The sequence below is a fragment of the Rhinoderma darwinii genome, chromosome 1 (genome assembly GCF_050947455.1).
Source record: "Rhinoderma darwinii isolate aRhiDar2 chromosome 1, aRhiDar2.hap1, whole genome shotgun sequence".
In the NCBI taxonomy this organism is placed as follows: Eukaryota; Metazoa; Chordata; class Amphibia; order Anura; family Rhinodermatidae; genus Rhinoderma; species Rhinoderma darwinii.
Window position 1 is genome coordinate 590,803,876 of NC_134687.1, and position 22,237 is coordinate 590,826,112.

At 42.2% G+C, this 22,237-nt stretch overlaps 1 protein-coding gene across 5 annotated transcripts in view; it reads left to right on the forward strand.

Moving 5' to 3' along the window:
- Positions 1-22,237, forward strand: part of LOC142662012 (von Willebrand factor A domain-containing protein 5A-like) — a 79,515-nt gene that overhangs the window by 13,969 nt on the left and 43,309 nt on the right. For 4 of the 5 annotated variants that reach the window (XM_075839817.1, XM_075839835.1, XM_075839826.1 and 1 more), the window contains exons 2-9: positions 1,752-1,819; positions 11,063-11,265; positions 15,347-15,569; positions 16,588-16,757; positions 18,248-18,389; positions 20,800-20,862; positions 21,714-21,883; positions 22,036-22,124. In XM_075839817.1, coding sequence (XP_075695932.1) covers positions 1,752-1,819; positions 11,063-11,265; positions 15,347-15,569; positions 16,588-16,757; positions 18,248-18,389; positions 20,800-20,862; positions 21,714-21,883; positions 22,036-22,124 — 1,128 coding nt within the window. The remainder of the gene's footprint in view (positions 1-1,751; positions 1,820-11,062; positions 11,266-15,346; positions 15,570-16,587; positions 16,758-18,247; positions 18,390-20,799; positions 20,863-21,713; positions 21,884-22,035; positions 22,125-22,237) is intronic. The other variant, XM_075839852.1, reaches the window with a different exon arrangement.

Genomic DNA, 22,237 nt, shown 5'->3' on the forward strand with positions numbered 1-22,237 from the left:
CATAGGTAATCAGTCTTCTCCTGCTTCTATGTCTGTGAGACTGACTCCATCTTCCACCACTCAGGATGGCAGGCTTATGAGTGGGAGAGCCTATCACAGCCTGGCCAGACGGAGCTAGCTCCCGCCCTCTGTCTATTTATACCTGCCTTTCCTGTTCCTCCTTGCTTGTGATTCTTCTGTTTGGTTTCCTAGCCCTGCTGCAGCTTCTGTACTATTTGACCCTGCTTCATATGACCCTGGCTTGTTCACTACTCTCCTGCTCTGCGTTTTGTACCTCGTACACTCCTGGTTTGACTCGGCTCGTTCACCACTCTTGTTGTTCACGGTGTTGCCGTGGGCAACTGCCCCATTTCCCTTTGCTTCTGTGTACCCTTGTCTGTTTGTCTGTCGCGCACTTATTGAGCGTAGGGACCGTCGCCCAGTTGTACCCTGTCGCCTAGGGCGGGTCGTTGCAAATAGGCAGGAACTGAGTGGCGGGTAGATTAGGGCTCACTTGTCTGTTTCCCTACCCCCATCATTACAACATAAATTTATTATAATTTGGATCGTAATCACCTTGTTAGTAAAAGTGTTACGTGTATTTCTGATAGTAAAGATTTTGACCAGAAGAACTATTGCTCATTGTCTTTCTGGAAAATCTGTGCGTCTGCACCCATCATAATTAATGTGTACAGAGATGTTAAAAATACAATTAGGTAGGGTCTGCTGTCTCCCCTCAGTTGTAGGACACCACTGGAGCACCAGGACCAATAAAAAGTTTATGGTTTTATCATTGATGACAACAACCAGACTTGCTCTGAGCTCCGTAGTCTGTCAAGTCAGACACTCTTGTCTAACCAGCAGAGTAATTTAATCGGTTGCGGAGCACAAAAATGTTCTAGGCCATCATGGACTCCATGGCTGTTGTGGTCTGACCTGTCATGGTTGCACCATCTGCACCTTTGATAGCTGAATCACTTCATGTAATGTATAACTTCATCTTCCATATTTCTGGCGATGTTCAAAAAGTAAAAGCAATGTTTCCGATAATAACATTCTAAGAGGGAATCACTAAATACGGAATTACTTAAGGTGTTCTGGAAAGGTTCTCCAGAAATTGCTGTGTGACATAGGGCTAAGCACTTGACATGCGGAGTAATCAGGAAACAGGCAGCTGACCCATAACCTCCCAATTCCTGACTATGACTCATAAAGACTGTAATCCTGTAACAAATAAAAAAGACTAAAAAAAAAAACACACACCCAGGGACAAAATTCTTCAGAACTGCTGGCACTGTTTGCTGTGTATATTACTGTACAATATGTGATCATGAGTCATCGGGCTTCTCCCCCTCCATTCCAACAGTAGAACTGTGTACGGAGTTGTTGCGGTGTTAAATGTTATTATTACTTTATGTTACAGCCAGGAACTTATCTGATTTCAATGTCAGAAGATGTCATGTTAGAAAATGTATACACATTTACTCTTTCAAAAAGTTGAAGACAAATTCTACCCTTTTACAAGATTCCCTTTTTTTTACTTCAGGCAATGAATAAAGGAAATAGATTAAGATAAGTTTTCGTTAGCCAACCAGTACTTAGAGAACCTTGGGGCATAGAGGAACTTTTTTTTTGAGCTTTTAGTTAAAATCTTGACTTCACGTTTGACAGTTATAATTCTCATACTTTCCTCTGTAAACAAGTCTGAGATTGAGAACTGATAAAGCCCAGATAAAGACGCATCCTGATGATTATGTCTTATCTTCTAACAGAACAAGAGCAAAGATGCCGTTGCTTCCTTCATGTTGTGGTCTCATCGTGGTTGCGTCCAAACAGCCAGGTGAGAAATCCTTCTTCGGTTTTTGCCTTCAAGAAAATGAGATATGTGACCTTTGATGTTTTTTTATTGTCCTAATCTTTATACAAAGATACAACGGTTATTCTATTAAAGTATTATCCTACCATACACTTTTATGGCATACTGATGTCTATCATTTCCTTACAGATTATTATTATTATAAGCATCATTAGTCTCCAGCCTGTGGTTCTCCAGCTGTCATGAAACTACAACTCTTAGGGTATGTGCACACGATATCGACAATTACGGCTGAAATTACTCCTGCATTTCAGACGTAATTGCTCATACTCGCGTTTTGCGAGGCATCAATTACGGCCGTAATTTGGAGCTGTTCTTCATTGAAGTCAATGAAAAACGGCTGGAATTACGTCCCAAGAAGTGTCCTGCACTTCTTTGACGACGCTGTTATTTTACGCGCCGTTTTTTTACAGCGACGCGTAAAATTACAGGTCGTTGGCACAGTACGTCGGCAAACCCATTGAAATTAATGGGTAGATGTTTGCCGACGTATTTGAGCCGTGTTTTCAGGCGTAATTCGAAGCGTAAAACGCCTCGTTTACGCCTGAAAATAGGTCGTGTGAACCCAGCCTTAGCATGCACTAACTACCTCAGACTTTTTATTGTTCCTCTGTTATTCCTCCTGAAAATGTATGAATAAATTGACAACTGGATTTCTCTGTCTTCTTTGTCAAAAGAGTGTGTACCTACACAATTTCCATCAGCACTAACTGGACAGTGTCCTTAACTGGTAACACCCAGTTGTCAATTATTCATAAATTTCTCGAAGGAATAATAGGGGAATGGAACAACTTAGAATTCTAAAAAAAAGACACTCAAGAATTTTTATAATATGGAGAATACAAGTATTAACTGCAAAAGACATGTCAAGAGGGCAGACAGGTCCTTTTTAAATGATTCCAATGGAAAAATGGTTATATTCTGTGTGATCTGACGAAGAATTGTCATATTTAATTGTGGGACAACCCCTTTAATATCCTCCTTTCTTTTTGATCCCATCCTTTCTCACTTTATGCACTTAAAACTGTGGAAAAACATAGAAAGAATTCTTGTCTATGTATCTAGGCAGTTTTGATATTTTCCATCCCTCCTCACAAACCTCAGATCAGACCTGTTTCTGGCTGTAAGGGTATGTGCACACGTAGTGACCAAAAACGTCTGACAATACGGAGCTGTTTTCAAGGGAAAACAGCCCCTGATTTTCAGACGTTTTTTGAGCAACTCGTGTTTTTCGCTGCGTTTTTTACGTCCGTTTTTGGACCTGTTTTTATTGGAGTCTGAGAAAACGGCTCCAAAAACGTCCAAAGAAGTGTCCTGCACTTCTTTTGACAAGGCTGTATTTTTACGCGTCGTCGTTTGACAGCTGTCAAACGACGACGTGTAAATGACAGGTTGTCTGCACAGTACGTCGGCAAACCCATTCAAATGAATGGGCAGATGTTTGCCGACGTATTGTAGCCCTATTTTCAGACGTAAAACGAGGCATAATACGCCTCATTTACGTCTGAAAATAGGTCGTGTGAATCCAGCCTTAAGCTGCAGCAGCAGAACTCCCCCCTCAAGTATTCTGAAGCAATCGAAGACCAGACATAAGTGATGCCCCACGACGAAACCCCACTTCAATCAGCTGCCTGTAAGCTGAAAATGTAATATTTCAGAAGGAAATGAACACCAGTGCGATCCGCAGAATCTCTACAAAAGAGTTTTTTTTAATAGATGCAGATAGGGCAGACAGGTTCTTCTGTGTATTTGGGTGTGTCGAGGAGAGATCAGCTCTTTTTAGCTGTTCTTGTGCCATTTTAACAGACTCCCACCCAGGATTCCTAACAGAAGAATGCTGCAGAGCCTGACAATGCTGAAAGAAACCTAACTAAGAAGGAGGGATGGCTCTCTCATTCTTTCACAACACAGTAAAAACTTTCCCTAAATTTATAAAAATATGAAATAATTGAAATAGAAGATTATAAGGGATTCTTATGTGCGTCTCTAAAGGAATTTTGCCATCACGACATCCCCCTGTCCGTATGCTCTATTAAAGTGTAGCTAAACGTTTGACAAACTTCTGACTTGTCATAGTTACATGTCAGAAGTTTGGATTGGTGGGGGTCCGAGCACTGAGACCTCCACCAATCTCTAGAACGAAGCAGCTGAAGTGCTCATGTGATCTCTCAGCCGCTTCGTGTCTGTTCGGCTTTTTTCAGAAATAAATGTATCAGTGTGCGGACTCTATAGAAAGTCTATGAGCTCGTACTCCGATACATTGGCTTTCCGGAAAAAGCCGAACGGACACAAAGCGGCTGAGCGCTCACACGAGCACTTCAGCTGATTCATTCTAGAGATTGGTGGGGGTCTAAGTGCTCGGACCCCCACCAATATAAACTTCTGACGTCACTATTATATGTCAGAAGTTTGTCAAACGTTTAGCTACACTTTAAGCCCTGTTCACGCTGAGTTTTTTGTAGGCAGAGAAATATGCCTCAAAATTCCTCTGGGAATTTTAAAACAGATTTTGACCTGCCTGCACTTTCTTTGCCGCATTTTTTGCGCTGTTTTTCACTTTCTCTGCCCCCCATTGATGTCAATGGTAGTTCAGAGACGGAAGCGCCTGAAGAAAGGGCATGATGCTTCCACCTTCCATTGAAATCAATGGGAGGCGTTTTCTGAAGTTGTTTGGCGCGGTTTCCGTGTCAAAAACAACACCAAAAAACTCTGTGTGAACTAGGGTATATGGACTTCTTAGACAGGGACCTTACTCAACCAGCCAGTGTGGTGCTGTTTGCTGCGCTGAGCAGTGGCGTAACTACCGCCGTAGCAGCAGTAGCGACTGCTACGGGGCCCGCGGCATGAGGGGGCCCCTTGTCGCCCGCCGCCGCGGGCCCCCACCATGGCCGCAGGCTCCGCTAGCAGCCACTATGGCTGCTACAGCGAGACGCCACTGATCACTACGGCAGAGCAGGGAGGTATCTCCCCGCTCTGCCATTAAACAAAAGACATGTATCCCCTATCCACAGGACAGGGGATACATGTGTGATCGCTGGCAGCGATAGGGAGAACGGGGGACTGAAAGTCCCCTGAAGTTCTCCATCACAAACCTCGGACTTCCGGGGTCTGTGTCGGCAGCTCCGTAGAAATGAATGGAGCGCCGGTCGCGCTTGTGCGCATGCGTGACCAGCGCTCCTTTCATTTTTATTGAGCTGCCGACACAGACCCCGGAAGTCAGAGGTTAGTCATGGAGAACTTTCAGTCCCCCGTTCTCCTTATCAGTGCCAGCGATCACACATGTATCCCCTATCCTGTGGATGCATGTTATTTGTAGGACACACTATAGGTTGCATTTTTTTTGGGGGGGGGGGGCTGTATGGCGTTCCCTACAGGGGGGGCGCTGTATGGCGTTCCCTGCAGGGGGGGGCGCTGTATGGCTTTCCCTGCAGGGGGGGCGCTGTATGACGTTCCCAGCAGTGGGGGGGCGCTGTATGGCGTTCCCTGCAGGGGGGCTGTATGGCGTTCTCTACAGTGGGGGCTGTATGGCGTTAGCGCCATACAGCCCCCTCTGTAGAGAACGCCATACAGTCCCCCTGTAGATAACGCCATACAGTCCCCCCTGTAGATAACGCCACACAGCCCCCCTGTAGAGAACGCCATACAGCCCCCCTGTAGAGAACACCATACAGTCCCCCCTGTAGATAACGCCATACAGTCTACAGGGGGGGCTGTATGGCGTTATCTACAGGGGGCACTGTATGGCGTTATCTACAGGGGGGGGCGCTGTATGGCGTTATCTACAGGGGGGGGCGCTGTATGGCGTTATCTACAGGGGGGACTGTATGGCGTTATCTACAGGGGGGGCTGTAAAAAAAGGCACTATCTACAAGGGGGGGGGAGTTGTGTGACACCCACGGGAGGGGGGGCCCCAGTCAAAAGTTTGCTATGGGGCCCAGTCTTTCCTAGTTACGCCCCTGGCTATGAGGCATTTCTGCTAGGGCTGACTAAAACTACTTCAGTCATGCATAGCAGATAGATGTCTCACACTATGCAATTATTTTAGCTCCAATGATCCACACAAAAACATAGAAGGGAATTCAATAAGACTGGTGTTTCATACGCCAGTCTTAATATAAAGAGCACTAAAGTAAAATGCGCCTAATTTATTAGAAGGAACTCACCTCTTAATAAATTAGGCGCATCTCTGGCTGTTTGTGCGCAACAGAGTGAAATCTCCGCAAGCGGATTTCTGGTACAATATAGTATCTGAGTCGGGCCGTGAGTGAGCATGCCCCTTTTGCTAAGCCCATGCCCACATTTTAGGAACAAAAGTCTCAATTTTTCCTGCTGAGCTTTTTCCTGACTTTTGTGCCATTTGCAACATTTCTACTGCAGAAAACTGTTATAGAAAAGTTAATAAATTTGCCCATAGTGATTTATCCTCCTTTTTTGTTCTTACTGTGACTATAGTTCTTGCGCTTAATGTAAATAAAACGTAATTATAGTATAATAAAAAGTTCTGCAACTTTCTAATTATTTTGTTATATACATTTCTCACTGTTTTCAAGATCTTTGCTTGTTGTTGGTGAATGAATACATTCTCGTTTAAACTTAGGCTATATTCACACTGAGTTTTTTTCCAGGCAGAAAATTCTGCCTCAAAATTCCGTCTGGATTTTTGAGGCAGATTTTGATCTGTCTGCATGCCGTTTGCCGCGGTTTTCGCGGCAGTTTTCGCCCGCGGCCATTAAGCGCCACGGGAAAAAAATGCCACGAAATACGCTTTCTCTGCCTCCCATTGATGTAAATTGGAGGTCAGAGACGTAAATGCCTCAGATAGGGCATGTCGCTTCTTTTTCCCGCGAGACAGTTTTTCCGCTCGCAGGAAAGAAACGCCTTCGCCTCCCATTGAAATCAATGGGAGGCATTTTCGGTCGTTTTTTTTGGTGCCTTTTCCGACGCAGTTTCCACGTCAAAAAACGCGTCAAAAATGTATACTGGCCCTTAGAGTCCTGAAAATGTATTATAACTAGCATGTCCCTATGTTAGCAGGAGTAGATAAGGAAAGCCTCTGGATCAAAACTAGACTTTTTTCATCCACTGACAGTAAGCACATATCTTGAAAATAGGGAGGAATTAAAACACAAAGTATATTAGAAAGTTGCAGAACAAAAATTAAGCTTTTTTTTTACGTGAAAACCAAACACCCATTTAAATAGAATACTGAGTATTAGAATGTAAAGGAAACTAAAGGAGGGGGGAGATACCAAACTCTAATACATTCCCAAGATAAAATTGAAATCAAAGTGAGCCTCCATGAAAATAAAGAATAGATATCTTTTTATTAAGGGGGGTAGACAGAAAAAGAAATAACATAGAGGAATAATTGCCCGGTCACCATAGGCCCAAAACCCTCATGCTGACGCCGGCCCTGGGTCTTCAGACGGAATGATTTCATTCTTGAGATATTGATTTAAAGGTGTTGTCCACTTTGAACTATCCCTTTTTGTTAGAAAGGTCCCCTGACAACAATAAACTGATCAGAGTGTCCTGCTGCTCACACCCCAGACAATCTGATGGAATCTGTGGAAGGATCTGCAAGCAGGTCTTCAAATCCCTTGCATGGTCACGACAGGAGCTTTTCTGGCCTTCAAAATCAGCGGGCTGTTCGTGAAATGCATGGATGTTGGGTCCTCTAGAACGTGAGACGTTATAGATGAGGGTCTTGAACTGGGAACTCTTCTCCTAACCACCCAAACTCCCAGCCCATTTCTCTAGCAGTCAGGCTTGCAGGACCCCAATTGCTGGTCTACCCAACCGACTTCCAAGACTATTCCATGCTAACCCATGGGGATCTACAGCATGTGTCCAGCCACTGGTGGCTGGGCCTAATGTACCAGTCCATGGTCCACCCATCGTTACCCCCTTGAGCTTACTCAATATGGGTGTCGAGCCTTACACACCTTTTTCCCTTAATATACAAGGGTGGGGGAACCTCTGTTTCTTCCCTGCCAAGTGACTTACTCACCTGGCCCCCAATCCCTATTTTATTTTTTTTCCAAATTCCGTTTATTAAATTTTTCCATAGACAGAGCATACAAACAGAAACATATATGCAGTGTGGGTACACTTCTTCATTGTAGAAATACATTGTAAGCAAAAAATATATACTCGGTCTCTTTTAAGGCACATAAGGTTAGAGAAAGTAAAGGACAATCAACAATAACAAACCCTGCCCCTCCCTGTTGTTCAGTGTGCATCAGAGGTATGTAAAATAATAGAGTAGCATTATAATCCCCAATAAGAATCTGTCCTGAAGCCTATGGAGTGCGACCCTAAAGAACCTCCATGAGATACCAGTTAGTTTGTTCAAATTGCGTTTTAAGTTTTTGTCTCATATCAGAGGAGAGAGTATTGATAAGAGGTGACCAGGATTCAAATAATTTCTGAGTACATTTTTCTTTATCAGTAAGGGCACTCAACCAGTCCATTCTAAAAATAAATGTAAAAAAATTTTGAATTAGGGATAATGGAGGGATTTTAGGATTTAGCCAATATTGCAGTATGTTTTTTATTTTTTTATCAGCAGCTGCCCAGAAACATAGGAGCTTCCTAGCCTGTTTAGACAAACGATCCCCTGCAGAGTACCAAATATTAAATAAAACCCATTCCGGAGTAAGGGTAAGCAGTAAATTATAGGTAGTGCTTAGATAAATTTGCACTTTCTACCATAAATCGTTGATTTTTGGACAGTCCCAAAGGTTATGAAAAATGTTAACATTGGGGAGACCACACTTAGCACATACATACGATGAACCTGGAGACATTTTAGATTGTATATAAGGGCCCTGTATACACTCGGTTGAATATCATCAAGGCCATATCTTGATAAATGCTCACCGGAATTGTCTTCTGCAATCTGAGTGCCATTGAGAATATCTTCCACCTCCAGACCAGGAATATCCTGTGACCACCTAATAGGACCTTGTCCCATTCTATAGAAGGTTTAATAAGTCTATATATGGAACTAATAGAGCTAAGTTTAACCCGTGCTCTTTTGAAAATTAAGTCGATGCAAGAATCCATAGTTTCTAGAATAATTTCAGTAAGTGTGTGAGACATAACTATGAGCTTGTAGGTAGTAAAACTGGGAGCCTTCAAATGGCGGAAATTTATGACAGGCTTCTACAAAGGGCAAAACAGAGTATTTCTGGTGCAGCAAATCTAACAGCAATCTACAACCCTGTGTGGCCAGTACCTTAAATATTGCTGGAGGTCTTCCACCCAAGAAACATGGGTTACCACAGAACGGTAAAAAAAAATTGAATGTCTACTATCTACTTTACATAAGTGTCTTACTTGTCTCCATGCCCGGATAGTGGGCCAAAGCGCTGGGACTTCTCACTCTCTCCGGGAGTTCCAAATCAGAAAGATGTAATAAAGAATTAAGGGATGTATGGGGATAAAATTGTGCTTCCAGTTCCGTGTTAGCAATGTGTGGCTCCCTGTGCATTCAATCACAAACATACCAAACATTAGCTGCCAAGCTATATAACCGATGATCAGGTAAATTAAATTAAAACCACCCAATGATTTATGTTCTTGTATCTTAAGTAGACTGATGCGATTGCACCATTCACCCATAAATGAAGGTCCTTAAGGCCTTGTAAAGGAGTTCAATATCAGTTTTTTTGAGCAGTAAGGGAAGTGTTTGAATGGGGTACAATAATTTGGGGAAAATCACCATTTTAATCAAGTGGCAGCGACCAGAGAAAGCAATTTTATAATGTTGACACGATTTCAAGAGTTGCACAAGGGAGGCAACGACTGGTTTAAAGTGCAATGAGTATAAAAAAGCTGAGTCAAGAGACAATTTTATACCTAGGTATGTTTTAAAACCAGAGTTCCATTGGAATGGGAAGCTTTGTCCCCAATGTATTTTAGCGGATCTGAAGATAGGTAAAGCTTTAGATTTATCAAAATTGACCCTAAATCCTGAAATTTTGCCAAAACTGTTAATCAGCGACATTGCATCTGGAACAGCTTGTTTCGGATTTGAAATAAGTAATAAAACATCATCAGCAAAAGTGAACAATTTAGTTTCCACACCACCAATCCGTCATTCAACAGTCTTAACAAAGGATCAAGTTCTAAATTGAACAGACGAGGGGAAAGTGGGCACCCCTGTGTTGTACCCCTACCAATATCAAATAAAGGGGAAGGAAAGTTATTAACCCAGACAGAAGATTGGGGACCAGAGCAAATGGCTTGATTAGCATATATAAAGTCCTTTCCAAAATGACATAATTTTAAGATTCTAAAAATGTGGGCCCAAGATACACAGTCAACTGCCTTATCGGCATCTAAACTAACCAGAATATTTTTCATCTGTCGTTTAAGAGGAGAGTTAGTTATGGCACTAATCGCAGTCCTGATATTGTAAGTTAGTGATCTACCATGGGTAAAACCCGTTTGGGAAGAAGTAATATGTTCTGGGAAAATGGATTGTAATCTATTGGCCAGTATTTTTGTAAACAGTTTAAAGTCCGAATTGAGGAGTGATATTGGACGATAGGAATTTATGGAAAGTGGATCTTTACCACGTTTCGGCAAGACAGTTATTCTGGCCTCGTGAAACCTATCGGGGATAGACTTAGTCTGTATAATGTTGTTAAAAAGGGTCAGTAGGTGATTATTCAAATAGGTCCTAGGATTTTATAATACTCGTTACTAAAGCCATCAGGGCCTGGAGCCTTAGTAAGTTTAAGGGATGGATTTTGCTGCTATCTGCATCTCCTCGATATTAATTGGGGCATTGAGGATCATTCTCTGAACATTACATAGTTTAGGAACTTTCACCTGGTCCCTATTTTATAGCCCTTTACTCCACTCCTTACCCAATCACTGCCCCACATACTCTCGCCGATGCACTCACACCTTTCATTTATCCCTGGCCACCTCAATACATCCTGGAGCCAGTGGTCACACAGTCCCTTCTACCTTCCAAATCCCCTAGCTTCCAGAATCCTTGAAGGTTCCATTCTGCTTTGGCTTGACCCCCTTACTGCTCTTTTGGTGTATATAAACCCCTTTCTAGTCCATAAATATGTTTAAGAGGTGCAATAACCAATGTTTGAACTTGCCCGCCTGTATTTGTAACATGATTGAACATTGTTCAGGTGGCTGAAACACATCTAATTTTTCCATTTTCTTTTGGTCATTCAGTTCCTCTCAAGGGGATCTCGGTTGACGTTCAGGTGAAAGGTTTTGTGGCTGATGTGTCTGCAACACTCAAGTACAAGAATGAGGAGGAGAAGGCGGTGGAGGCAATCTTTGTGTTCCCCATGGATGAAGACTCTGCTGTCTACACATTCGAGGCCACAGTGGAGGGCAAGACCATTGTAGCCGATCTCCAGGAGAAGAAAGAGGTAATTATTTGGTGTTTTTGAAGAATGTCTTAACAATGCCAACTAAGGCTCATCTTTGAACAACATCTCTGGTGTTGTAAGGATGAAAACCAAGTTTCTTGTCGTCTATCCACAATTAAAGGCCTTAGTCTACTGGATTGTAGAGAACGCTCCGTTATTACCTACTTCTTTTTTACCAATAACCTACGTGGCCAGATACGCTACCAATAAACGGGACAACCTTTGCTTACTTCTGTCAACATGTAGAAGAATGGACAGCACTACACTCACCACTTGCATAGTGGACTTAGTGCCATTAGCGGCAGAGACAAGTAAGCAAAGTGCAACATGTAGAGGGAATAATGGTTGGCACTACCTTTAGCTTGCAGGTTCCTGTGCTTACTGGGACTTGTGGTTCGACAACCTTTATATAGCGGTGCTCAGTGTGTATAAAAGAAGAATGGACAGCACGACACTCACCACTTGCAAAAAAAGGTTTATTTTTATTCTATGTTGAGGCAGGCATAACACGGGATTTGAAGACAATGAAGCCTATGACCGTTTCCCGTCCTCCAGACGCTTTATCAAGGCCTTGATAAAGCGTCTGGAGGACTTGAAACGGTCGTAGGCTCCATTGTCTTCAAATCCCGTGTTATGCCTGCCTCAACATAAATAAAAAGAAACCTTTTTTTGCAAGTGGTGAGTGTCGTGCTGTCCATTCTTCTACGTGTTGACATTTGCCAAAGTCTTTCTTTTATACACACTGAGCACCGCTATATAAAGGTTGTCGAACTACAAGTCCCAGTAAGCACAGGAACCTGCAAGCTAAAGGTAGTGCCAACCATTATTCCCTCTACATGTTGCACTTTGCTTACTTGTCTCTGCCGCTAATGGCACTAAGTCCACTATGCCACCAGGTAATATAACCCTCTCCTCCTTACTCCTCTTAAACATTTCCTCCTGTTCCTACACCCCTAGTCATGCTGGCATAACCCTACGGCTTTCAGCCTGGGTCCGGTCTTGATTTTCTAGATGATTGCCAATAACTGGGTATTCTATGTCCACAACAGACTTTATAATTGACATACCAAGCTCTTCCTTCAAGAACATGATGCACAAGTTAAAAAGGCAGAAAATCATGCTTTGATCTAACCCCACACTATCATATTCTCTGTTGAACCACAGACTGTAAACGTGAACTTAAATCTATATTATCAATAGGTTGGGTACAACGGGATATTGGTACGATGTGTTTAATCTATACTACTATACAGAGGCTGCTGCAATGCAAGTCAACAAAGCATGTTCTGTGCAGACACTGAACAAGCAGGGGATGAGCTGTATAAATCAATACAAGTGAAGCAAAGTATTTGCAAATTTGCTAAACTTTATGCATTATATATACTGTAGATGGTGTTCAAATATGAAAAAAGTTCCAAAAAGTTGGAAGTGATTTGAGCTTTAAATAAATTTAAATTAAATATTAAAAGATTAATATGTTACATGCTATAAGATACAGTATAATGAAATGTTTTAATGTAAAATCACACAGGTCATTGCTAGTACTAGCTAGCCTTACAAAGGAGGGTATTGCAGATGAGAAAAATTTAAGATTTACAAAATACTCTTTGGTGGTATGATGATTCACTGGGTAGAAATACGTGTTTTGCAAGTAGTCAGCTGAAGGAAGTGGGACAACGAGAATACCACTTTAACGTTCATATCTACAGTAGATGTTATCTACATACACATTTGAGTCACCCAAATATATTGCATTATTTATCTTGCACTGATCCTAAGTAAGTTTGCATTTAACTCCAGAGCTGCCATCACAATTCTACCCGATCGTTATAAAAAACAGTCAGCAAGCTTGTCTACCGCTACAGGCATACCTCTAACAGGTTAACGGAGGCCCTATAATGCAGGGTACAGTTTGTTTCTTCCACATTAGATGACTGTACAATGCCTGGTGTAAAGATAACACTTCCCATCATGAAAATCACCAGAGCAAGCTACGTACAGACACTGAACAAGTGATTTCAGCTGGGAATTCTGCAGAATGGTGACTGTATAATACAGGCTGTGTCACTGCAAGATAAGTGATGTCATGTATTTACATAGTGAATAAACTTTTTGTGTAGATTCATTCTAAATATTAACTGTAAAATGGTGATCAAAGGTGGACATACTTTTTCATCCACAGACATTAGACTGAAATCTCTCGAAGATAGAAGAGAACGCATGCACTTTGTTTTTAAATATTTATACATTTTTCCTTTTGCAAGTTAATATATACAATATTCCATTGGTTTTCAAATCATTTCATGCAAATCAGCATTGGAAAGACATTAGGGTCCGTGCTGGGGAATTCATTCTTCCAGCTTTTTTTATGCACATGGACCTGGGCACACCACGCATAGGAGGAGCTGCATAAAATGCCATACTGGGTTTGCGTCAGTAATTACACATACACTCTATGGACAAAAGCATTGGGACACCTACAGAAGCTTTTATGACATCCCATTGTAAATCCATCGTCATAATATGGTGTTGATCCCCCAATGCAGCTAAAGCAGCTTCCACTCTTCTGGGAAGGATTCTACCCAAGAATTTGGAGTGTGTCTGGGAATTTTTGCTCATTCATCCAGTAGAGCATTTGAATATCCAGCAGCAGCACTGCCAGCATTTGAGACGGAACAACAGTATCCCAACTTAATGGGGAGCGCACGCAGGTAAGTATCCCCGGTCCAAAAGGGATCACGAATCCATACAGAGAAAAGAGACCGCAGCACTCAAAGTAAAAAAAAAGTGGTGTTTTTTACATGCTTGAGAAAGACCCTGACAGGGTTGAAACGTTGCATGTTCATGTTTTGATAAATTAAAGAAAACACCATTTTTTTTTTCGCTTTGAGTGCTGCAGTCTCTTTTCTCCAGTAGAGCATTTGTGAGGTCAGACACTGATGTTGGGGGAGAGGTCTTGGCTCGCAATCTCCGTTCTAGTTCATCCCAAAGGTGTTGGAAGGGGTTGAGGTCAGGACTCTTGACAGTGCGGATCAGTCAAGTTCTACACCAAATTCTCCCAACCATGTCTTTATGGACCTTGCTTTGTGAACTGGGCCACAGTCATGCTGGAACATAAAGGGACCGAACCCCAAACTGTTTTCACAAAGTTGGAAGTTACAATTGTCCAAAATGTCTTGGTATGCTAAGCAGTAAGATTTCCCTTCACGGGGGAAATGAAAAAGGCAATTAAAAACTCTCAATCAGGGAAGGCCCCTGGGCCAGATGGATTTTCTCTTATTACAAGACAATGCAGAACATACTCGGACCATTTTTTCTTTGGTTTCTTAATGCCTTTTCCTCTCCTAATCTCCCATTAGCTGATTCACTGAGGGCTCATATAGTGGTGATTCCTAAATCTAGTAAAGACCCCCTACAATGTTCCAGCTATGGACCAACTTCATTGCTTAATGCGGATATTAAAATCTTTCCAAAAATACTTGCAACTAGACTAATGTTGTTGATGGAACCCATTGTTCATCCACACCAATCGGGCTTTATGACAGGGAATACTAAAGGCGATAAATGTTATTTATAAGGCTAGACTTGGCAATAACCTTCTTATCTTACTCTCTACGGATGCAGAGAATTCTTTTGATCAAGTGAATTGGATTTTCATGAAAGAAAGTCTGTAGAAAATTGGGCTTGGCACTAACATGATGCATCGGATTATCGCCCTATACTCTGTTCCCTCAGAGAGGTTTCAAGAAAATGGTATCCTCTCGGAAGACTTCCAAATTCAAAATGGCATGTGACAGGGGTGCCCACTATCTGCACTTATTTTTATTCTTACATTAGAGCTGTTTCTTCGAAAGTTGAGGGCTAACTCATATGTCTCAGGCATGCTCATCCAGGGCCCTGAATATGAGATTTCATTGTTGAGGAGTGTAGATCGATAAGCAAACAAAGGAATATCATGAAATATTTTCCCATATTTCTCATGTTGTTTTTGGATATTCCAATATTTTAGAATTTCTAACATTACTTTCTCACACATGGTAAGCATATTTAATCAGGGAGTCCTCTTTTTGTCTTCCCCCAGGCTCATAAGACCTACGATGAGGCCATCAGTCGAGGTCAGCAGGCTTTTCTTCTGGAAGAAGACGAGAGCTCTGCTGATATTTTCACCTGCAATGTTGGGAACCTGCCACCTGGCCAGGAAGCTGAAGTGACCATAAAATATGTACGAGAGCTTCCAGTCGAGGCAGATGGCGCCGTCCGTTTTGTGCTTCCTGCTGTTCTTAACCCGAGATACACCCCAAAAGGTAACACAATGAAATGTCAACTTTTTTCATTCTTTTGTTTAGCCCTCAGAAAGTCTAGATATAATGATAGATGATGAGGGGGAGGACTTAATTCAACGATGTTGTATGATGAGGATGATGAAGAAGCAGGTGATGAAATAAGGATGTGCACAGATCATGAGGATGAATGATGATATGTGTGGGTGCTGGATGATAGAAAAGGGTTATGAGAATGATGGAAAATAATGTATAATCATGAGGACTGGATGAAGATTATGGATAATCTTTATGATGACAGTTAGGGTATCTTCACATGTAGCCTAAACACTGCAGATTTTCCGCAACGGATTTCATTGTGGAAAATCTGCAGCATAATACAGTAGCAGCAGAGTGGATGAGATTTGAATAAATCTCAACTAGGAGCTGTTTAAAAAAATACATAATAAAAAACCTTCCTAATTTGACCTGCGGTGCGGTATTTCAATCTGCAGCATGTCAATGTATGCTTCGGAATTGCAGCTTTTCTGTTGCGGGTTTTCCTCATTGAATTTTAGCACTGGAAAAGCTGCGATTCCGCCGCAAAAATCAAAACTATGGGAAAAAAAAGCTTATATATACCCAGATCTCTATGCTTCTCCATCCAACGTCATCCCAGGAGGCCAGACTGCAGGACATCAGAGGGACGCGTTGCCTTGACTACAGGTAAGTATAAGCTTTTTTTTTTTTTTTTTTAACCTGCTGTTTTCCAGAGTGGACATTCCGCCCAAAAAACGGCACCTCAATTTGGTGCCGTTTTTTGGCCGAAATTCCCTGCGGTCCCAGGTATGTACCTTTACCCATAAGAAGGAGGATTTATTTGGATGGTGAATAAAGAGGACAATGGAAACAGTAGTTGATTGTATACAGGTCTCATAGTGATGGATGATGATGGCAGATGATGATACACAACAGCAATCACATATCACATTCTGTTTGATAAACATGTAGAGATCTATCATAGTGATCTACTTTTCCTGATTTTCTCCTCTTAACTACGCAGATCATGATGTGAGTATAACTGCCACCCGCCCGCAGCTTCCTATTGGAGACATCCCGTACACCCTGAGTCTGAGCGCTCACTTCCAGTCTGCATACGGCATCGCCAAGATAGAATCCAACTGTGATATTAGCCCTGTGCAGTACATAAATGAAGACAAGACCACTGCCAAGGTGAGGGGATCACACAGAGCTGTGCCGACTTGATTAATACTTAGTGAATGTGTGACTTAATGAAGAAAGTATATTTTAGGTTTTAGTTGTCTGTGCTACTATATCTTTAGAGGGGCAGACCGGTCATGTTTTTCTGCAACAGAGATTCAAATCCCCTGCGTCTCTCTACACAGCCATAGAGTCACATGATAAAATTCTGACTCACTGAGCTAAGGAGCTTGCTGAAGACTGATTTATTACTAAGTCCAATGGGAGTTGTATAAATTCATATGCTGTGAGCTCCCTAGAGCAAATAAAGCAACACTTAGGGCTTGTCTACACGTAACGGAATTGCTGCGTATTTTTTGTCCGGAATTGTGGAAGAAAAATACGCAGAATACAGTAGCAGCAAAGTGGGTGAGATTTAACAAATCTCATTCACAAGCTGCGTAAAATTTACGACCTTAAATTTACCTACGGTGTGTATGTTTCGTACTGCAGCATGTCAATTCCTGCTGCGGGAAGTGGACTGAATTGCTGCGGATTACGTGTGGACAAGCCCTAAAAATGAATGAAATTCCACATTAAAAAAATCCAGATCAGGATTTATATAATCAGGATAGTGATTGTTGAGGGACCATGAGACCCAGCATGTACCACAGCTTGAATTATATAGGCACTATGGAAGGATCTTTTATAGGGTTACTATGTCTAGAACTATTATGTGGGTACTGTGGCTCTGTTATACAGGTACTATGTCCGGTACTATTACAGGGCCTCTGTGCCTGGTACTGTTATGTAGTTATTATTGCTGGCTGTATTATATGGGAGTATGTTAGGTACTGTAATAGGACCACTGTGCCTGGTACTGTTATGTAGTTACTATGGCTGGCTCTATTATATGGGGACTATGTTAGGTACTGTAATAGGACCACTGTGCCTGGTACTGTTATGTAGTTACTATGGCTGGCTCTATTATATGGGGACTATGTTAGGTACTGTGATAGGATCACTGCGCCTGGTACTGTTATGCAGTTACTATGGCTAGTTCTATTATATGGGGACTATGTTAGGTACTGTGATAGAACCACTGTGCCTGGTACTGTTATGTAGTAACTATGGCTGGCTGTATTATGTGGGGACTATGTTAGGTACTGTGATAGGACCACTGTGCCTGGTACTGTTATGTGGATACTATGGCTGGCTCTATTAAATAGGCACCACATCCGGTATTATTATAGGGGCACTGTGTCTGGTACTGTTATGTGAGTACTGTGGCTGTCTCTATTATATGGACAATATTATAAGAGTACTACTTTGGGAGATATAATTACATGGACAATGTGAGATATCTACTGTTGATATAAGAATTTGAAAGAGTAACAGAAACAGGCATATGGTTCTTGGATGAGTGAATTTCATAAAAGATGATTTGGTGCAACATTTCAGAAGTTCCCACTTATCCCTGTAGTACATTTGAATTATTATGTTGTGTCTTCAAATATTTCCAGGTATCACTGACTGAGGGACACAAATTTGAACGAGACGTGGAGCTTCTTGCTTATTACTCAGAGGTGAACAAACCAAGTGTGACTGTGGAGGCGGGGCTTGAATCTTCCGATGCAGCCAAAAAGCCAAGATCATCTACATCAGGTGACTCATATACCCCATCCTATGCACACGTCAAGTACAGGCTTCAAATAACAGTATGGCTTTTCAAAAGCTAGCCAAGAAACTCTCCATAATATCCAAGCAGTTCAGGAGCAAATGGTCAGGCATTCCTGTCACAAGTTTAGAAAAAAAACACACTTTTAATCACTAAAAAGCAAACTGTTTTCTGTATTTTTTGCTAACTGAAAGTGGGTCTGTCAGTTCTCCTATGTGAGGGCAGCATAGGATAGAGGGCGAGGCGATGAGCTCAGGGATATATCGTTCTCTATTATTAAATTCAGTATTTTTATGTAACAAGCTGTTTCAATTTTGCTAGAACAGATAGAAAAAGCCTGTAAGTCCTGCTCCCCCGACCACACACAATGATTGACAGTTTTCCCCGAGTACAAACATCTGTTAGACTGTCCTTATATTAGTGTCACGTAGGGTTCCCACTGGGCCGTACCGCCTTGGCGGTATAGCAACTGGCCAACAGGGCACAGGTCAGAGTCTATAGTTTGTATGGGGTACCTGTGGCAGCTTGGACAGTAGCAAGGCAGGCTCGGCTGGGATTAGGCAGCAGGTAGACATCAGGCGTGGAGTAGCAGGACAGGCGTAGAATACAGCACAGCACGATTACAGCACAGCACGGCACTTGACCAGGATAGCATGGGATACAGGATAAGGGATACAGGAACAGGGAACACTGGGAACTGGAAAACACTAGGAGACGATTTACAAGACAAACTTAGGGTACGACAACAGCGCTCAGGCAAGGAAGTAAGGGGATGGGCCCCTCTTATAGTCCAGAGTACTCATGGGCTGATTTTATATTAAAGTCCGGTGCGCGCACTGCCCCTTTAAGAGCGGGCACGAGCATGTGCGCGCACCCTACGTGACCCGGCCAAGGTGAGCGGAAGAGGGCGCTGGCGTCTCCTAAGGAGGAGACTGGGGCATGTTGTGGCCACGTGAAGAAAATATATATTTTTTCCCTTGTGGGAAAAAGCTAGTGCATAGAGGGTGAGCGTAGCAATAAAATCTCAAATGTTGAAAGGAATGCCTCTTGAAGCGTCTACATGTTGGCAGGCCATATTTATCTACTGGCATGTAAATTTAAAAGGGGTTATCCAGTTGCTAAAAATTGATGGCCTATACAGAGGATAGGGCATCAATAGCTGATGGGTTGGGGGGCCGACTCTTGGGACCCCTGGTGATCAGCTGTTTTGAAGGGGGTGCAGCGCTCAGTGCTTCCCCTTCATTTCTACTTGCTTACTGGGAATTTCCGACACGCACACAGGTATTGCGTCCACATTGCATCTCCTTCCGTAATTCACAGGTATTGCAGCCTTCTTCTCCCATTCACTTCAATGAGAGCTGCACCCCCTTCAAAACAGCTGATCGGCAGGGGTCCCAGGAGTCGAACCACGACCCATCCGCTATTGATGGCCAATCCTGAGGATAGACAATCCATTTTTAGCGACAAAAAACGAAATCGGGAGCTTACACATTTTTAGGCATCTCTCTGCTCCAAGTTAGCGGACACATTCCTTGATCAAGGATGAGATCTTTTCTGTTGTGCCAAGCGCACATGTGTACGGGAGGGTTGGGGGGAATAGCAGTCCGGCTGACAGCTATCTAAGGTTTAAGGCCACCTTTAGAAATCTGGGATCCCATGGACTTCTGGGTCTACAGGCCATAACAGTTGCCTGGGCTCGACCAGCATGTCTCGCTGATAGCATCACCCCAAAGCAGATGCAATTGTCTCACACCAGTGAGGAAAGACTCCTGATGAATGAACCTGTCCACAGGCTGTGTGTCGTAATGCAGCACAGCCCCATTCACTGCAGTGGAGCTGCAATACCAGACACAGCCCATGGACAGGTGTGGTGCTGTTCCAAATCTTGTACAACCCCTTTAATTCTTATGATTTTTTTTATTCCTTTATACTATGCTGATACATTGCGTTCCTTTTTTTCTCATTTTTCTCAAAGTTTTATCCACTATGAACTTTTATGATGTGTCAATTACAGATGGATAAACATGTGGTCCTTATAGACCCCGCATCACATGACAGGAATTCAACAGGGGTTACCATCTCTGCGGCAAGCTTGCTGCATTCCCTCATTGACCGAACTAGAAATGTAGGCTCGTCTCTCTGCTTCAAAGATTGAAGTCGAAAATGTTTTCTTGCTGTAGAGATTTTCACCATAACAAGACAGGAACTTTCCTTCTGATTCTTCTACCTCTACCATGAGGACTAAATCAACGTAAAAAAAATATATCAGCGTGTTTTTTGCAGGGTCAAATTTTGGCACAAATAAAAACGGGTGCCAGGATTTACCGGAACACGAGCAAAACTAATTTTGAACATTTAGCTCCTCTTTAATTACTGCCTGGTTTCATTCCCTTCTAGTTGCCTACAAGTTATGGACTCTAGTTCAGCAAAAATTTATCTCAAAATCTCACATTAGATTTGGTAAGTCAACGTTGGATAATGCAGACTTATATTGTATTATAGTGTAGTACAGTACCTTATAGTAAATGTGTCATGTTGACCAATCGAGGAGGTGACAAAGTTCCCTACCTTCATAGATTCTGAATGAAGAGAATTATTTCCGAGGTTATCAACTTATTTAGAATATTGAATTGTCTATTGGTTTTCTGGTGTAGTCTGAAGTCTGCCTCTTCTATCCTTAGAGGCGCAAGTTATCTTCCTCCCCCAAGCACAAATAAATTCTTTAACAGTAGGTTTGCTGTTATACGTCAATCCATCACGCAACATTCTGCCGATAGTCGTGGTCTCCTAAACGCATTGTGGCGATAATTTCGGTGACCTTCAGATTCTTTGTATCAAGAGAAGTCTTTGACAATTTTATCCAAATGGTGGCCTTCGAAGCTAAAAGAATAAATAAAGTCGCATTCTTTACAATGCAGGAACTTGGAAAGCATAGACAGTGCATCACCAGTATACCCACAAATTAAGTACTTTTTGAAATAAACATCTTGGTCCATTGGCTGAAGTGTTAGAGATGTTTTTGGAAAAAGTTTTGCAGCTGGTAAAGCCATCATTTGTCTAACAATAACATAGCACTTATGTGCTCAGCTTTACAAACCTGAAAATTTCCTTCACCGGTGGCATAAAATGGTCAAAGAGCTAAGTCTTGAAAGGTTTGGCCCTTTTCAAGTGCTACCTTGACTTTCATAGTGCTACTAGCAGAAAATGCTGATACCCATGAAATCACTCTTAACTTGCCACATTTGGAATATTTATCTTTGTTCCTTCCATTGTATATAACAAACTGTTTTTCTTGTTTTCCTATTTTTTAGAATCTTTGATGACCGAGTCTATCGCCATGTTGAACTTCTATCCCAGTTTCCCGGCTGTGCAGGAACAGACAAACTGTGGAGAGTTTATCTTTGTTGTGGACCGGTCTGGGAGTATGGAGTGTGCAATGAATTCAGGGCCAAACGCCCCACAACGTATTCAGAGTGCTAAGGTCAGTGAACTGACTCCAGAGGAGCATCAGCAGCGACCATATACTTTAATGTTTTGAGGTTTAGTCCACATAACGAATAGTGCTAGAGGGGACATGCCTATATTCTACTACTTTTATCCATCCAGTCACACTGTTTTATCTCTCTTGTACAGGAGACCTTGGTCCTTCTATTGAAGAGTTTGCCTCTTGGGTGTTACTTTAATATTTTTGGATTTGGTTCCCATTTTGAGTCCTTCTTCACGTGAGTTAAGCATCCTTCTGATACCAAGTTTGTGTATGTATACATTTTTGCTAATTTTTTGGACAGTATATGTCACGATCAAGGGGTATGTAGACCAACTAGGCCGCTCCGCC